Genomic DNA, 15,000 nt, shown 5'->3' on the forward strand with positions numbered 1-15,000 from the left:
GGGATGGGAGAGTGGTTGAGAGTGGGGAGAGGGAGTACCAGGGGAATGAGGAGGGGTCGGAGGGGTACATTACCCTTGAGAAATATTTTTTTCCATATTTTTTTTTTTGTGTGTGTAAATAATGACAAGTAAGATTTTTTTGTTTTCTTTTTTAATTATCCACATGGAAGGATTGTTTAGATATTTTACTATTGCTTTTATTCACTATTATATTGGCTAATGGACAGATGTTCAGACTTTAATTCATTAAGAAAAACGTGGCGACGTCACAGAAATAGTTTCGTTTTTTCTTCCTTTTTTTGTCCGAGGAGCGAGATGTTGGTTGCCATGTGTGTACATCTTCGGGGACTTACACATGGCAGTGGGTATGTACACATAACAGCGATGCGAATCGTGCGAACTACCCTCTTCGGAACAGGATAGAGAGAGAGAGGGAGGGAGAGAGAGAGAGAGAGAGAGAGAGAGAGAGAGAGAGAGAGAGAAGTCAGAAAGTTACAAATATACATACGCACTTGAAAAGCGCGCGCGAGAGAGAGAGACAGAGACAAACAGACAGACAGAAAGATAGAGAAAGCGAGAGCCAGAGAGCGGGTGAGAAGCGAGAGGGAGAAGGCAAGAGACAGGCCGAGCGAGTGTATGAGAGAGAGTGCGAAAACGAGAGCCAAAGAGAGAGAGACAGACAGAAAGACAGACAGACAGACAGAGAGGGAGAGAGAGAGAGATTGAGAAAAAAGAAAAATAGAGAGAGAAAAATTTACAGATAGTGAGTGAGAGTGGGAGAGAGAGAGAGAGATTGAAAAAAATACAGAGGGAGAGAGAGAGATTGATAGAAAAACAGAGAGAGAGATTGAGAGAGAGACATAGAGGGAGGGACAGAGACAGAGGCAGAAAGAGAGACGGAGAGAGCCAGAGAGGGAGAGGGACAGAGAGAGAGAGAGCCAGAGAGGTGAGAGAGAGAGCGAGCCAGAGAGGTGAGAGAGAGAGAGAGCCAGAGAGGTGAGAGAGAGAGCCAGAGAAGTGAAGGAAAAGGAGAGAGCCGAGGGGTGAGAGGGAGAGAGAGGACCCCAAAGGGGTAAGGGGGGAGGAAGAGAGAGAGCCGAGGGTGAAATGAGGAGAGAGAGCCAGAGAGGTGAGGGGGAGAAGGAGAGCCAGAGAGGGAGAGAGAGGGGGAAGAGGAGAGAGAGAGGGGGGAGGTGAGAGAGAGAGAGAGAGGGGGAAAAGGGGGAGAATGAGAGAGGGGGGAAGGGGAGGTGAGAGGAGGGGGGGAGAAAAGAGGAGGGAGAGGAGAAGAGGGGGGTGAGAGGAGAGAGAGGGGCCAGAGAGGTGAGGGGTGGAGAGAGAGCCAGAGGGGAGAGGGAGAGAGAGAGAGAAGAGAGAGAGGGAGAAAGAGAGAGAGAGGGGAGAGATAGAGAGAGGGAGGCAGAGAGAGAGAGAGAGAGAGGGGAGGGGAAAAGGGGGAGGAGTAGGGGGAGAGAGAGAGAAGAGAGAGAGGAAAAGGGGGAGACCCGGGGGAAAATTTGGAGAGGAGAGAGGACCGGAGAGATAAGAGGGAGGGGGAGAGAGCCTAAAGAAAGAGGGAGAGAGAGAGAGGGGAGGTAAAAAGAAAATAAAAAACCAGAAAAGGGTGGAGTGGGGAGGGGGGGGGGGGGGGGGGAGGGGGGGGGGGGAGAGGGGGAGAAAAGAGGGGGACCCAGAGGGGGGAAAAGAGGGAGGAGAGGGAGGGGAGAGAGAGGGGAGAGGGAAAAGAGAGTTGGGAAGAGGAAAAGGGGAAGAGAGAGGGGAGAAAAGGGGAAGAGAGAGAGAGAATAGGAGAGAGAGGAGAGAGAGAGAGAAAAGAGAAGAGAGAGGGGGGAGAGGGGAGAGAGAGAGAGAGGGAGGAGAGGGAGAGAGAGAGAAGAAAGAGAGAAAAGGGAGAAAAGAGAAAAAGAGAAAAAGAAAGAGAGGTGAGGGGGAGGGGGAGAGAGAGATAGAAGCCAGAGAGGGGAAAAGAAGAGAGATGAGAGAGGAGGGGGAGAGAGAGAGGAAAAGAGAGAGAAAGAGGGATGACCCAGAGGAGGCGGGGAGAGGAGAGGAGGGGAAGGGGGGGAAAAGGGAGAGAGAAAAGGGGGAGGGGAGAGAGAGAGGAAAGAAAGAAAAAAAGAAGAGGGGAAAACAAGAAAAAAAAAACAAAAGAAAAGGGGGGGGGGGGGGGGGGGGGGGGGGGGGGGGGGAGAGGGGGAGAGAGAGGGGGAAGAGGGGGAGGGGGGGGAAGAGAGGGAGAGAAGAGGGAGAGAAAAGGGGAAGAGGGGAGAGAGAGAGAGAGAGAGAGAGGAGAGGGGGGAGGAGAGAGAGAGAGAGAGAGAGAAAGAGGGGGAGGGGAAGGGGGAAAGAGAGAAAAGGGGAGGGAGGAGGGGAGAGAGAGAAAGAGAGAGAGACCCAGAGAATGAGAGAGAAAGAGGGGAAGACCCCAAGAGAGAGGGGGGAGAGAGAGACCCAGAGAGGGGGAAGGAGAGAGAGGGGGGAGAGGGGGGAGGGGAGAGGGGGAAAAAGGAAAGGGGAGAGGGGAGGGGAAAGAAAAGATGAAGGAAGAGAGGGAGAGAGAAAAGGGGAGGAAGAGAGGGAGGGGAGAAAGGGGAAAGGGGGGGGGAAGAGAGAGGGGAGGGGGAGAGAGAGAGAGGAGAGAGGGAGGGGGGGGGGAGAAGAGAGAGAGGGGAGAGGGGAAGAGAGAGAGAGGGGGAGAGAACGGGAAAAGAGAAGGGGGAGAAGAAAGGCGGGGGGGGGGGGAAGGGGAAAAGGGGAAGAGATGAGAGAGCGAGGGGGCCCCCGGAGAGGGGAAAAAGCGGGGCGGGGAAATAGGGGAGGCGGGGAAAAGGGGAAGGGGCCGCAAGTGGGAGAGGGGAAGGGGAGGGGGAAGGGGGGCCGAGGGAAAAGGGAGAAAAGAGGGGGCGATGGAGAGAGAGAGAGAGGGGGGGAGGGGAGAGGGAGAGGGACGGAGAGGGGGGGAGGGGGGTAGGGAGTGAGAGGGGGAGAGGGGGGGGGGGATGCGGAGCAGGGGTGAGAGGGAGAGAGAGGTTAAGGGGGGGGGAAAAGGAAAAGAGGAAAAGAGAGAGGGGGGAGGGGAGGGGAGAGGACGAGGGAAGGGAGAGTAGAGAGGGGAGACAAAAGGAGTAGGGGGAATGAGGAGAGAGAGGGGGGGTTTGGGTAAAAAGGAAGGGGAGAGGGGGAGGGGGAGAGAAAAGGGGGAGGGGCGAGAGAGAGGGGGGGAAGAGAGGAGGGGCGAGAGGGGAAAGGGGGAGAGAAAAGGAGGGGAAAAGAAGAGAAGAAAAAAAAGGGGAAGGGAAGGGATAGGGTGGAAAAAGGGTTTTTAAGGGAAAGCCCCCCGGGAAAAAGGAAAAGGGGGGAACCAGGCGGGAGGGATTTGAGAGAGGAAGAAGAGCAAAAGAGATGCCCCCTGAACAACGAAGCCAAAGGGCCCCGGAAGAGGGGAGAGGACGAGAAAGAGGGTGGAGAGGAAATGGGGGAGAGAGAGAGAAGAGAGGGAAGCAAAAGAAAAAGGAAAAGAAAAAACCCGGGGGGGTGGGAAAACCAAAGGAAGGGGAAAGGGGGGACCAAAGTCGGAAAGAAACCCCCCGGGGGGGGGAAAGGGCCGGGGGGAAACCAAAAGGGGTGAGGGAGGAACCCAGGGGGGAAAAAGAAGACGAAAAGAGGCCCCCCCAAAAGGACGGGGGAAAGGGGGAAGAAAAGAGGAAAAGGGAAAGAGGGAGAAGGAGAGGGGGGAAAGAGAGAGAGGGGAGGGGGAAGAGGGGAAAAAGGGGAAGACAAAAGGGGGAAAGAAGAAAAGAGAGACCCCAAAGAGGGGAAAGAGAGGAGCCAGAGAGGGAAAGGGGAAGAGGAAAACCAGGAGGGGAAGAAGGAGAGAGAAGAGGGGAGAGGGGGAAAGAGAGGGGGAAGAGGGGAGAGAGGGGGGGGAAAAGAGGGGGGAAAAAAAAGGGAGAGCCCAGAGAGGGGAAGAAAGAAAAGCCCGAGAGGGAAGAGGGGGGAAGGGGAAGAGAGGGGAAAAGGGGAGAGGGGAGAGTGGGGGGAGGGGAAGGGGGAGAGAAAAGGGGAAGAGAGGGGGAAGGGGAGAGAAAAGATCCGGGGAGAGGGAAAAAAGGGGAAAAGGAGAGGAGAGAGAGAGAGAGAGAGAGGGGAGAGGGGAGATCCCGGAAAGGGGGGGAAAAAAGGGGAAAAAAGAGGGGGGGAGCGGAGAAGAGATGGGAGAAGGGAAGAGAGAGGGAAAGAGAGGGGAGGGGAGAGAGGGGGGAAAGAGAGAGGGGAGAGGAGAGAGAGAAAAAAAAGGGGGGGAACGGGGAGAGCCCCGGAAAGGGGGAGGAGGGGAGAGAAAAAGAGAGAAGAGGGGAAAAAGGGGGAAGAGAAAGGCGGAGGGAGAAAAGAAAAGAAAAAGAAAAAAGGTGGAAAAAGAGGGGGAGTAGAGAGAGGGGAGAGAAAGGGGAGAGGGGGGAAAAGGGGGAGAGAGAAGAGGGGGCAGAGGGAGGAGGGGGGGGTTTAAAGAGAGAGAAAGGGGAGGGAAAGTGGAGGGGAGAGGGGAGACGGTAGAAAAAACCAGAACGAAAGTGGACCAGAAGAGAGGGAGGAGAGGAAGGGGGGGGAAAAAGGGAGAGAGGAGAGAGAGAGAAGAGAGAGAAAAGAGAGAGGGGAGGGGGGAGGGGTAAAAAGGAGAGGGTTTGGAAGAAAAGAGAAGGATAGAGAGAGAAGAAAGGGGATAGAGAGAGAGAGAAAGAGACAGACAGACAGAGAGAAAAAGAGAAAGAGAGAGAGCGAGAGAGAGTCAGAGTGAGAGAGAGAGTCAGGGGGTCAGAGCGAGAGAGACACGGGGACAGAGACAGAGAGAAAAGTGTTAGAGTGGGGGAAAAGGGCAAGCCCGGGGGGTTTATAAAAAAAAGAGTAAATGAATAGTTGCGAGTGAGAGCGATAGATTCGAATGCAGTTCGTGGGATGTAAATGTATGGCGGAGGAACGCTGCCTAAAGTTTACAGATTCAAAGATAGATTATTCAGGCAGTGTTACTCGATCCAGGGTATTTCACTATCTGAAAGTCGTATGAATTCGGGTAGACATAAATAGGTCTGCCTTTTCCCTTAGGGTCCCCTATACTTTGCATTATTGTAATGGAAATTCAGCCATACATTATGAAATATATTACAAACAGTACACGCACAAAATAGTAATGACAATAAATAAACAGAAAGACGAATAGATAAATAAATAAATAAAAAAAACTGCTAGGTAAATAAATAAACAAAAACCGCTTCCGAACTGAGAACCCATTGCTCGTCGAAAAGAAAAGAGCACCGCCCCCCCCCCTTGGGATTGTTTTGTGTGGAAAAATTTTACAAAAACCGTGGGGGTGCTTTGGGGGGAAATGGACACGGGGGGTAGGGGTCGGGGGAAAAAAAAGGGTTTTTTAAAAGGGGCGAAAGGGTGAATTTCCCTAGGCCCTTTGGGCTGCTTTGCGCGCATGTGTCAAGATGGGGAGGAGGAGGAGGAGGGGGGGAGAGGGATTCAAATGAGAGGCCATTTGTTTTTATTTCCGTTTTGCAGAATCTTAATTTGGGTGTTAGTTTTATCTAGAGGATAGAAATTGTATGAAGTCATGTATAACCGGCTTCGGGGGCACGGCTTTCCCTTGTTTTTTGGGGTTTTTGGTTTTATGGGGGTTTTGTGTGGTGTGTGTGTGTGGGGTTTGTGTGTGTGTGTGTGTGCGTGCGCACGGGTCCCGTGCCCTTTGTTTTTCTCTCTCTCTCCCCTCCTCTTTTTCCCCTCTCTCTCTCTCTCTTTCTCTCTCTCTCTCTCTCTCTCCCCTCTCTCTCTCCCCTCTCTTTCTCTCTCTCCCTTCTCCTCTCTCTCTTCTTCTCCTCCCCCTCTTCCCTCTCTCTCCCTTTTCTCTTCTTCTCTCTCTCTCTCTCTTCTCCCCCCCTCCCTCCCTCCCTCCCCCCCCCTCTTCTCTCTCTCTCTTCTCTCCTCTCTCTCTCTCTCTTTTCTCTCTCTCTCCTCTTCTCCCCTCTCTTTTTTCTTTTGGTGGGTATGTGTGTGTGTCGTTTTCCTTTTTATATTTGTATTTTGACCTTCGTCAGTAAGCCTGGTTTAACTCGGTAATTCCACCTGTTTCACTTGATCCTCTTTTGTGACCAAGAAATGCCTTATGTAATACCGTTATTTATGATAGTTAAACAGTGGTATTCATTATGGTGGTAATGGCCGTTGTTCCTAATACCATTTTCGTTAGTACCGTCACTGTTGTAATGAAAATAGTGAAGTTATTACTATTATCGTATTTTTATTTTTAACTTCATTATAGGACCTTCACCCCCCATCTCATATGTAATCGTATCACACGGCCTCATCATTAATTAGTATTACTTTTACTATTTTCACTATCATCACCACCATTATGATTTTTATAATCATCAACTTTTATTTATTGTATCAGTTAACAGTTAACGAAAACCTCCATTCTTTTTTTTTAAACAGGTGTCTCGCGGAGAATGACTGCTTGATCATCGCCAGAGCAATCGTCAAGGCGAGCGGCAGCGGACCGACGTCAGTAGAAGTCAGCAAAAGTCAGCAGAAAACCAAGAGAGGGAGAGAGAAAAGCGGGAAAATCCGTGTCTTGCCTCCACCCCCGTCAACGTAACCTGATTCAACCCCTTTTTAGCAGGCCCCTTTTTCCCCCCCTTCCCTTTCTTCATGTGTTTTCCCCGTTCGCTGATCCCGCCGCCCTGAAGATCACATATTTACTCGGATTATGTTTACTATTCCTGTTTGTGATAGTATGTCCAGGTGAGTGGGCGTGCGCTAGCCGTTGCGGTTCTGTTCTGTTCTGTTCCTTTTTCTTTCTTCTCTGCGGTGGTGGTTAGAGAATTTTTTAAAAATAGCGGTGTTGGGTTGTCGATATTATTATTATTGTTGTTTTGTTGTTGTTATTGTTGTTATCATGATCATCATCATCGATATTATTATTATTATTATTATTTATTTTCCTTTGTTAGAGGTCTTCTGAGTATCTTTATTTTTTGGGTGGTGTCGGTTCCCTTTAGTTTTATTTCTTTCGTGGATTGGGTATGTAGATGTATAGATTTTATTTATTTTATTAGCCACTAACCAACTTTTTTGGTGATTGTTGGATTTGGTTCTGTGGTACTTTGCGTAATGTTTTATCATTATTAATTAATTTAACAATATCATACGAGTGTGAAATTAACCGCACGCGTTCCGCGCCACGAACCGTTTTTTGACGCGCGTTCTGGGTAGGGAGGGAGGACTGTGTGGGCTATGGGGTATTAGGGGCGGAGGGGCATCGCCAGTGTCGTCGGGAAAGCGGGAATGCGAGTGAGAGTCGGGCGGGCGGGCGTCGGAGCGTGACGGTTGGGTGGCATGGCTACGGTCGGTCGGTCGGTCGGACGGGAGTGCCACCTCCGCCTGTCTTTCTCTCGAGATCTTTCTCTTTTTTGTGTTTTTCGTAGTCCGTTTTCTATTTATTATTTCGTGTTTCTATTTGCTGTCCCCATTCTCTCCGTACTTGTGTTTACTGCAATATCTTTTTCTTTTCGTCGACCCTCGCCTGGGAATAATTTCGTAATACAGTTTTAGGAATGGAAATGCTAGCATTTATTTGGTATATACGAGTTTATTTATCATATTCATCCACGCGGTAACATAGTAATTCAAAAGATAGAAGCCAAAAAAAAATAAAAGAAACAAAAAGGAGGAGAAAAGACGAAAAGAAACAACAAAAACTAATCGGCGAAAATCGCGCGCGCTCTTCGAGGCTCTTCTTCTCTTTGACCCAGGCCTGGCCCCGGGCCCCGGGGACCTCACTCTCTCTCCCCGGGGGCGATGAAACGACGTTAAGTGCGAATTTCCCCTTAGTCTGGACTCTCTCTCTCTCTCTCTCTCTTCCTCTCTCTCTCCTCTCTCTCTCTCTCTCTCTCTCTCCTCTCTCTCTCTCTCTCTCTCTATTCTCTCTCTCTCTCTCTTCTCCCCTCCCTCCTCCCCCCTCCCCCCCTCCCCCCCTCCCCCCCTCCCTCTCTCTCTTCTCCCTTCCCCTCTCCCCCTCTCCCTCTCTCCCTCTCTCTCTCTCTTCCCCTTCTCTTCTTTCTCTCTCTTCCTCTTCTCCTCCTCTCTCTCTCTCTCTCTCTCTCTCTCTCTCTCTCTCTCTCTCTCTCTGTCATATTCACTCCCTGCATTCGCATGCGCTCTGAGACCGCGGCGTCGGGGATCTCTTCCACGGCCAGCGAGCGCAGAGGAAGAGGCTTGGCACCGAGGCGAGCAATCTCTTCCTAAATAAGAACTAAAAAGGCCCTGGTTGATCTCGGGACAGCACGCAGCGGACCCACCACCCTCCTTTCCTTCTTCCCTCCCCCTTCCCCCTCGATTTTATTCGGGGGGAGGGGGGGTTGGAGAAGGGGGCATAGTTCGCAACGTTTTTGTTTTTGATTGTTTGTTTGTCTTGTGGCAGGAGGGCGACCGTGGGTCTTCCGTCCCCAATGATGTTTTGGTGTATGTTAGATGGGGATTGCGCTGCAGTGGAGGGGGGAAGGGTTGTGGGCAAGGGGCCAGAGAATGCAGGCTGGAAATGGCTGGAGACTTGGTAATGGGGCCAGAGATCGCTTACTCTCTCTATCTTCCTCTCCCTACTTATCTCTCTTTTTCGCCCTTCTGTCTCCCTCCTGTCTGTTTTTCTTCCTTTCTCTCATTCTGCGTATCTATATCATTATATACCTTTCATTTTCTCTCTTTCTCTTTAATTTCATCATCATTCATCGATCTCCATCCTTTTTCACCCTCTATCTCTAACTTGCCATTTCTTTCCTTTTTAAAATCTCGATCTCGACCTTTTTCTCTCCTTTTCAATCCCCGCCTCGCCTCTTCTTTCTCTCCCTCTCAGTCATCTCTCCTTTCCTTTTTATCCCTCTCACTCCCCATATCTCTCTCTCTCTCCCTCTCTCTCTCTCTCTCTCTCTCTCTCTCTCTCTCTCTCTCTCTCTCTCTCTCTCTCTCTCTCTCTCTCTCTCTCTCTCTCTCTCTCTCTCTCTCAGTCTCCACCTCGCCCTTTGTTCCCCTCCTCACCTACTCTTCTCCTTCCCGTCTCTCCGCAACCCTCCTAGTCCCTCTTCCCAGACTCTAGCCCAGGTCTTGTCGACGACTCGGTTTACAGATTTTTATGGTCGTATGAGTCACAGGGTGGAGGCAATTAGCAGCTGTTGGGAAGTGGGCGGTTGGGTGAGTGGGTGGGTGGGTAAACGAGAAAGAGAGAGAGAGATAGAGAGAGAGAGAGAGAGAGAGAGAGAGAGAGAGAGAGAGAGAGAGAGAGATGGCGAGGGAAAGGGAGATGGCGAAGGAAAGAGAGAGATTGAGGGTAGAGAGATATATAGCGTTATAGAGAGACAGACAGACAGAGAAAGAGAGACAGAGAGATAGAGACAGACAGAGATGGCGGAGGGAGAGTAAAAAGGAGTGTGTCTGCTGTGGGCGTCAGGGACTGGTTAGAGTTGGATGAAAGAGGAATGAAGAGAGAGGGAAGGAAAAAGAGTGAAGAAAAAGAGTGAGTCAGTTGGGTGTTTGAGGAAGACTCGGAGGCTTCCTAGGGTAGGGGCGTGCTGGTGGTTAGGTGTGTGAGTGGGTGGGGTTGAGTGAGAGTACTGGAGAGTGCGGGCGGGATGGAGGGGGCCGTACTTGAGACACTGAACTCCTCTGAGGCTTTTGGGCCAGCTGTCTTGAGGAAGATTCATCCCGGAAGAGGGGGAGGAAGTCGAGAAATGGGAGAGAGGGAGAAGGAGAGAGCGATTGAGAGGCAGAGAGAGAGGGAGCAGAAGAGATCGTATGAAAGTGAGAGATAGTGAGAAGGAAAGAGCATTTGAGAGTGAAAGTGAGACTGAGAAGGAGAGAGCGATTGGGAGAAAGAGAGTAGGCAAGATATAGAGCGAAACTGTATGCTGTCGTCAGAGAAGGAGAAAGTGAGCGAGAGAGAAAGAGTGAATGAGTGAGGGAGAGAGAGAGAAAGAAACGGACAGACAGACAGACAGAGGTTAATATCTCTTAAGAAAGTAGGAGGTGGAGTGTGGGTGTGTGCCTGCCACCAGGAAAATCTCGCATTTGTTAGCACGAGGGGCGAGGGGAGGCTTGTAGGGAGAGGGAGAGATGAGGGGAGATGACGTGTCCTGTTGGTGTTGTTTGTGTTTGTACTTGCGAATCCCTTAAGTCGCACAAGTAAGTGTGTGTGTGTGTGTGTGTGTGTGTGTGTGTGTGTGTGTGTGTGTGTGTGTGTGTGTGTGTGTGTGTGTGTGTGTGTGTGTGTGTGTGTGTGTGTTTAGGCCCGTGTCGCTATGGCTTGTATGCCCCTATGCATGAATGCGCTTCTGGATGTGTTAATGTGATATTTGTATATGTCTAATTTCTAGTAGCGGATTAATAGATCAATTTAAGAGCTGCCGTTAAAACGCCTGATCTCGCTTGTGTAGCAACAAGTTACGTGACTCCAACAACTGGTTCATGAAGACAGTGCTCTTGCACCTGCATTATCAGTTCGAACAAAATTATTTGGCCATGTTTTTACGCTTCAATCTTATTGTTATTGTTTATTTACATGTTTCTTTACTCGCTATTTACAAATTGATTATTTTTCATTTGAGTATTATAAAACCTCCGGCCTGTCCATAGACGTGAAATGAGCTGGGATTATGTTTTAGCTCGATTGCGTCAGCGTGTTGATATTAGCCGACTGTACTAACTTAGCTGTTTCCTGGTCTGTGATAAGCACCTGTGGAGTTGGCAGAGGGTTGATCCGATAGATTAATGCAGATTAAAGGGGATGGGCGGAGAAAAAAAACGACCTAAAGTAAGTTAAATTAAGACGAAAAGGGATACGGGCAAGAGCAGGGAAGAGAAAAAGGCGAAAGTAAGAGAGCAGAAGGAATTTAGACCAAGGAAACAGAATGATGAAGTCCCAGTAACATGGTTGGTAGGTTGTTTTCATTTCTTTATTTTTGTATGGTTATCAGTCAACATCGACCCCCTTACTTTTGGGGGTTTCAAAATCGAGCCCTTTTTTTGCAAATTCGAAAATGGACTCGCATATTTTTGCAGCGCTCAACCAAGGAGCCCTGATGTTTTTACTGAATTCAAAATCGATCGAAAATCAACAAAATTTAGGGAACGGCCCCAAAGTCGGGTAGGTCGTATTACAGGAGCCCCAACTTTATTTTTCCTCTGACGTCAGCGTAATTGCGCGGATAAATTAGAACGTTTTCTGAAGGATTATGCAGGGCACGAGGGATCACAATCACCAAGGACCATCAGTCCGTTCGGAGTCTTCAGCACAAACATTTTTTTTTCTAGAATTGAATGTATAGCCCATTTATTTTACTTGACATTCAACTTTCATTGCATGAGAACGGACAAAAAATAAGATGTCGTAGGTTACCATTAGAATAACTTATTTTGACTTAGTTTGATTGAGTTTAGAAGTCAGTTACGTCTATTGTAAAACCATTTTAATGATGTACACGGAGAGGGAAATGGATTCTTTTAAAAACGCAAATTGATTGGCACTTAAGAACATGAACTAAACTATTTATTTATTCATTTCTTTCTTTCCTTATTTCACTGATCTATTCATAGGTCTGGTAGCAAAATCAATTGAAACATTCGGGATTATCGCCTCTTTACTGTCATGTCACCCTGGCTGTATTAAGCATGGCGATTTCCAATTAACTCATCAGCCAATCATACCCTCCACTTGCCGGCGAGCGACAACGCGACGAGCAACATGTCAGAGATATTACGAATCAAGTGAACTCATAGAGAAGTTATGCTTCTCGGCTTGGCTGTTATAACTCAACCCGCGTCTGTATGGTGACGTGACCCGTCGATGTGGGTGTGTCGCCCTTACGCAAGGGCATATTAGGGTTAGGTTGGTGTGACCTTTTTGTTCGTTTCAAGCGGGAAGGACAAGTCTTGTTAACCCTAATTTGACCTTATGTTATTTATGTAATTGAATCACTGATTTTATCGTTCATCTTATTCATTCAGTTTTGGTGGGGGATATTACAGTACAGCGGGGTAAGGATGAAGAAGAAAAACATCGCGTATGGATTAATCTCGTAGTTTTTTATCAGCATACTTTTTTATTTCCACCAATAATGGGAACATCAGATTATTATCAAAGAGAAAGAAAAATCGCGTATGTTTTCCTAACTCTTCGCCTTCAGACACATCCGTCTTCCAATGTTGCGATCGGGTGCATTAAAAGCCCCTCCTTATTGGATTTCTTCGAGTAGTCTAATAATTTCCCCCACCGGAAGCTCAGATGGAGATGGAGAGGAAGCATCGAACGCGAGACATCCCAAGTGGTTCTCTTAAACACTCGGGCAGCGCGCGTCCCCCATGAGCACGTGGTTCGGCGGTTTACATACGTGTTATCCCATTTCCTGTGTTGAACCGCGCGCTTGAACCAGGAGGATGACATGCCATGTCCCCGAGCGGGCCGGAAGTGGGGGCGTGGCCAGTATCAGTGTGCTGGGGGCGGAGCCTGATAGTTACCCTCCATACACTGGCCCCCATTCTCCCCTCCCCCCCTCTCTTCCCTCTTCCCTTCTCTCCCCCCTCTTGTCACCCTTCTCTCCCCCCTCTTGTCTCCCTTTTCTTGTCTGCCCACTTCTTTCCCTCCCCCCCTCTCCCCTCTAATCTTCCGCTTTCTTCTCTTTCCCTCTCTTCTCGCTGTTCTTCTCCTCTTTTTCCCTTTCTCCCTTTCTGTATCTCCCAGCTTCCTACAACGTCCATATACGGGCGCTTTGTCAGATATCGAGCTCTCACAGTGCTCACAGGTAGATCATCCGTACTTGCATAGCACTGGCGAGAATAAAAGCCTCAACTTCCCATTATGCTGTGGTTCGTTTTCCGCAAAGCGGACCTCCTCTTCTTGTGAATATTGTCTTCTCTTGATAGAAGGTTATATGAAGGCCGTCCGTCCTACCTCTGGCACTGCCCATCGTGCCATACAACGGGACGCATCTGGCACCCCGTCGCTGTGAAGCTCTCGTAGTCTCTTGAACCCCGAACATGGATGTGGTGAGCGATAGATATGCAGACGGCTGATCCTGAGGTCACTGTCTTATCGCACATGCAACAAAGAAGCACTGAGCAAGAGGGCTTTCTATTTGTCTTCGAAGCTAGGGCTAAAGGGTTCCTCCTAAGGGAGTGGGCAAGTTCGTAAATCTGTTCGATTGCTTGAGGATGAATGCTATCTTTCTCGCATACATATAAAACGTGTTGGATATCATTTTAGGTGTTGATTAACGCCCATGTTACCATGATGCGAAAGTGGTGTTGTGGCTCTTAACACGGTTAAGTAATACAAAATTACAGTAACCAGATATCTTTTGTTGCAAAGAATGCAACTTTGGCCACCGCGTTGTCCTAGAACTACTGTTTTATCGCTCTACTGGTGTCAGCCGAAGGTCATCACTAGCTGATCATAGAGAATACATTACAGATACTAGACTTGTTTATGACATGATCAGCAATATTGATGGCTTCCTGCCAGCCAGATAATCGGACTCGCGTGAATGCAAAGTGAGCTGTAAGAGCTATTGCCATAAAGACGCTCGCTACCATTCACACGTATTGTTTAGATTTGTTTAATCTATTTTAACGTTTATTGGAGGAATTGAGCCGAGAGATTCTGTTTATAAGTCTAACTCCTCTTCCCACCCACTTACCTCGACAGGGCTTAGTCAAATAGAGTGGATGTATATTCACCTTTTCCTGCCTTTTTTATAGAAATAAACATGACTTAAGTCGCATTTCATTTCGCTTACTCAGTATTTCTTGGCTTTCTTGCCTCTCTCCCTTTATTTTTTTCTTCATTTTGAATGATCAATTTCGCATTTCCTTGCTCTGTTCCGCCGTCAGTGTTCATTCACTTTGAACCCTCCCTCCTCCTGTTTCCCCGGCGGTGTCAGGGGAAGAGTAAGGAGAGAAGGGGAAGGGAGAGGGGCAATCGTAGCTGCTGGGTTTGGCTACGCTCAAGTGGGCCGCCGTGAGCAACACAGGTGGCTGCTTCACACGCAGGTGTTCCTCGGGCTTACAGGTGGTCAGCGCCTCCACGTGTATAGAGGCTACAGATGGTTCCTTTTCTGATAGGTAGCGACCCAAGGTGCTGGAGGACGCTGTGGGTATTAGTGAAGGTGTTGCGTTCTGATGTCTTGCGTAGGTACGAATTGGCTTACCCATGCACTATTGGCCTCGAATGGTCGCAGATGGTTCCCAGGGCACAGGTGGTCCCCCCGGGCGCTGGAGAAAGTTCATTCCAACCCTTTGTCTTCGCTCCGACCGCGCGACCGTGATGGATCTGCGCGCGACTGACAAGTTGTGACATCGATAGTTTGTGATAAGCTCTCGATCACTCGCGTTTTTATCTTTTTTTCTTAGAGGTTCACGTTTTTCATTTCTCATATTTTCTTTTTATCGTATGTTTGTTTCATCTTGTATGTATTTTTTTTTTTTTTTTTCAATTATTTCTCACTAGGTCTGTCATTTCTGTCTTTACTATTTCTATTCTTCCTATATTCGCCTATCCCTTCTCTCTGTTTTTCTCTCTCACTTATTAGATCTTATTCCTTCATGGAAAAAAATTAAAAAGAGGAAAAGAAGAGAAGAAAACAAGATAATGATATATGTAGGACAAAAAAGGGATGCAAGAAACACTCGCGAAAAGTAGAGGTAATGTAAAGCATAAGTATTGGATCCCTGCTGTAGCACCTTGACCTTGTCTATGACCTGTTCGCCGCGGGGATACTCCAGCCTCTCCTCTCCCCCCCCCCTCTCCTCTTCCCCTCACCCATCCTGTTTCTCCCCCTCCCTCCCCCTCTCTCTTTCCCTCCCCAAACCCCAGCCTCACAGCCCAAGGCGAAACCTCCGGGAAGCTGAGAAGAAAATAATGACATGTTTTGCCTGAGTCGT

General features: G+C 48.8%; 1 protein-coding gene across 1 annotated transcript in view; it reads left to right on the forward strand.

Annotated features, from left to right (window-relative positions):
* LOC119578500 (laminin subunit beta-1-like) overlaps window positions 1-15,000 on the forward strand; it is a 70,483-nt gene that overhangs the window by 868 nt on the left and 54,615 nt on the right. The window contains exon 2 of the mRNA XM_037926073.1: window positions 6,588-6,819. Within this exon, the coding sequence (XP_037782001.1) occupies window positions 6,588-6,819 (232 nt within the window). The remainder of the gene's footprint in view (window positions 1-6,587; window positions 6,820-15,000) is intronic.

Source organism: Penaeus monodon, chromosome 11 (genome assembly GCF_015228065.2).
Source record: "Penaeus monodon isolate SGIC_2016 chromosome 11, NSTDA_Pmon_1, whole genome shotgun sequence".
NCBI lineage: Eukaryota > Metazoa > Arthropoda > Malacostraca > Decapoda > Penaeidae > Penaeus > Penaeus monodon.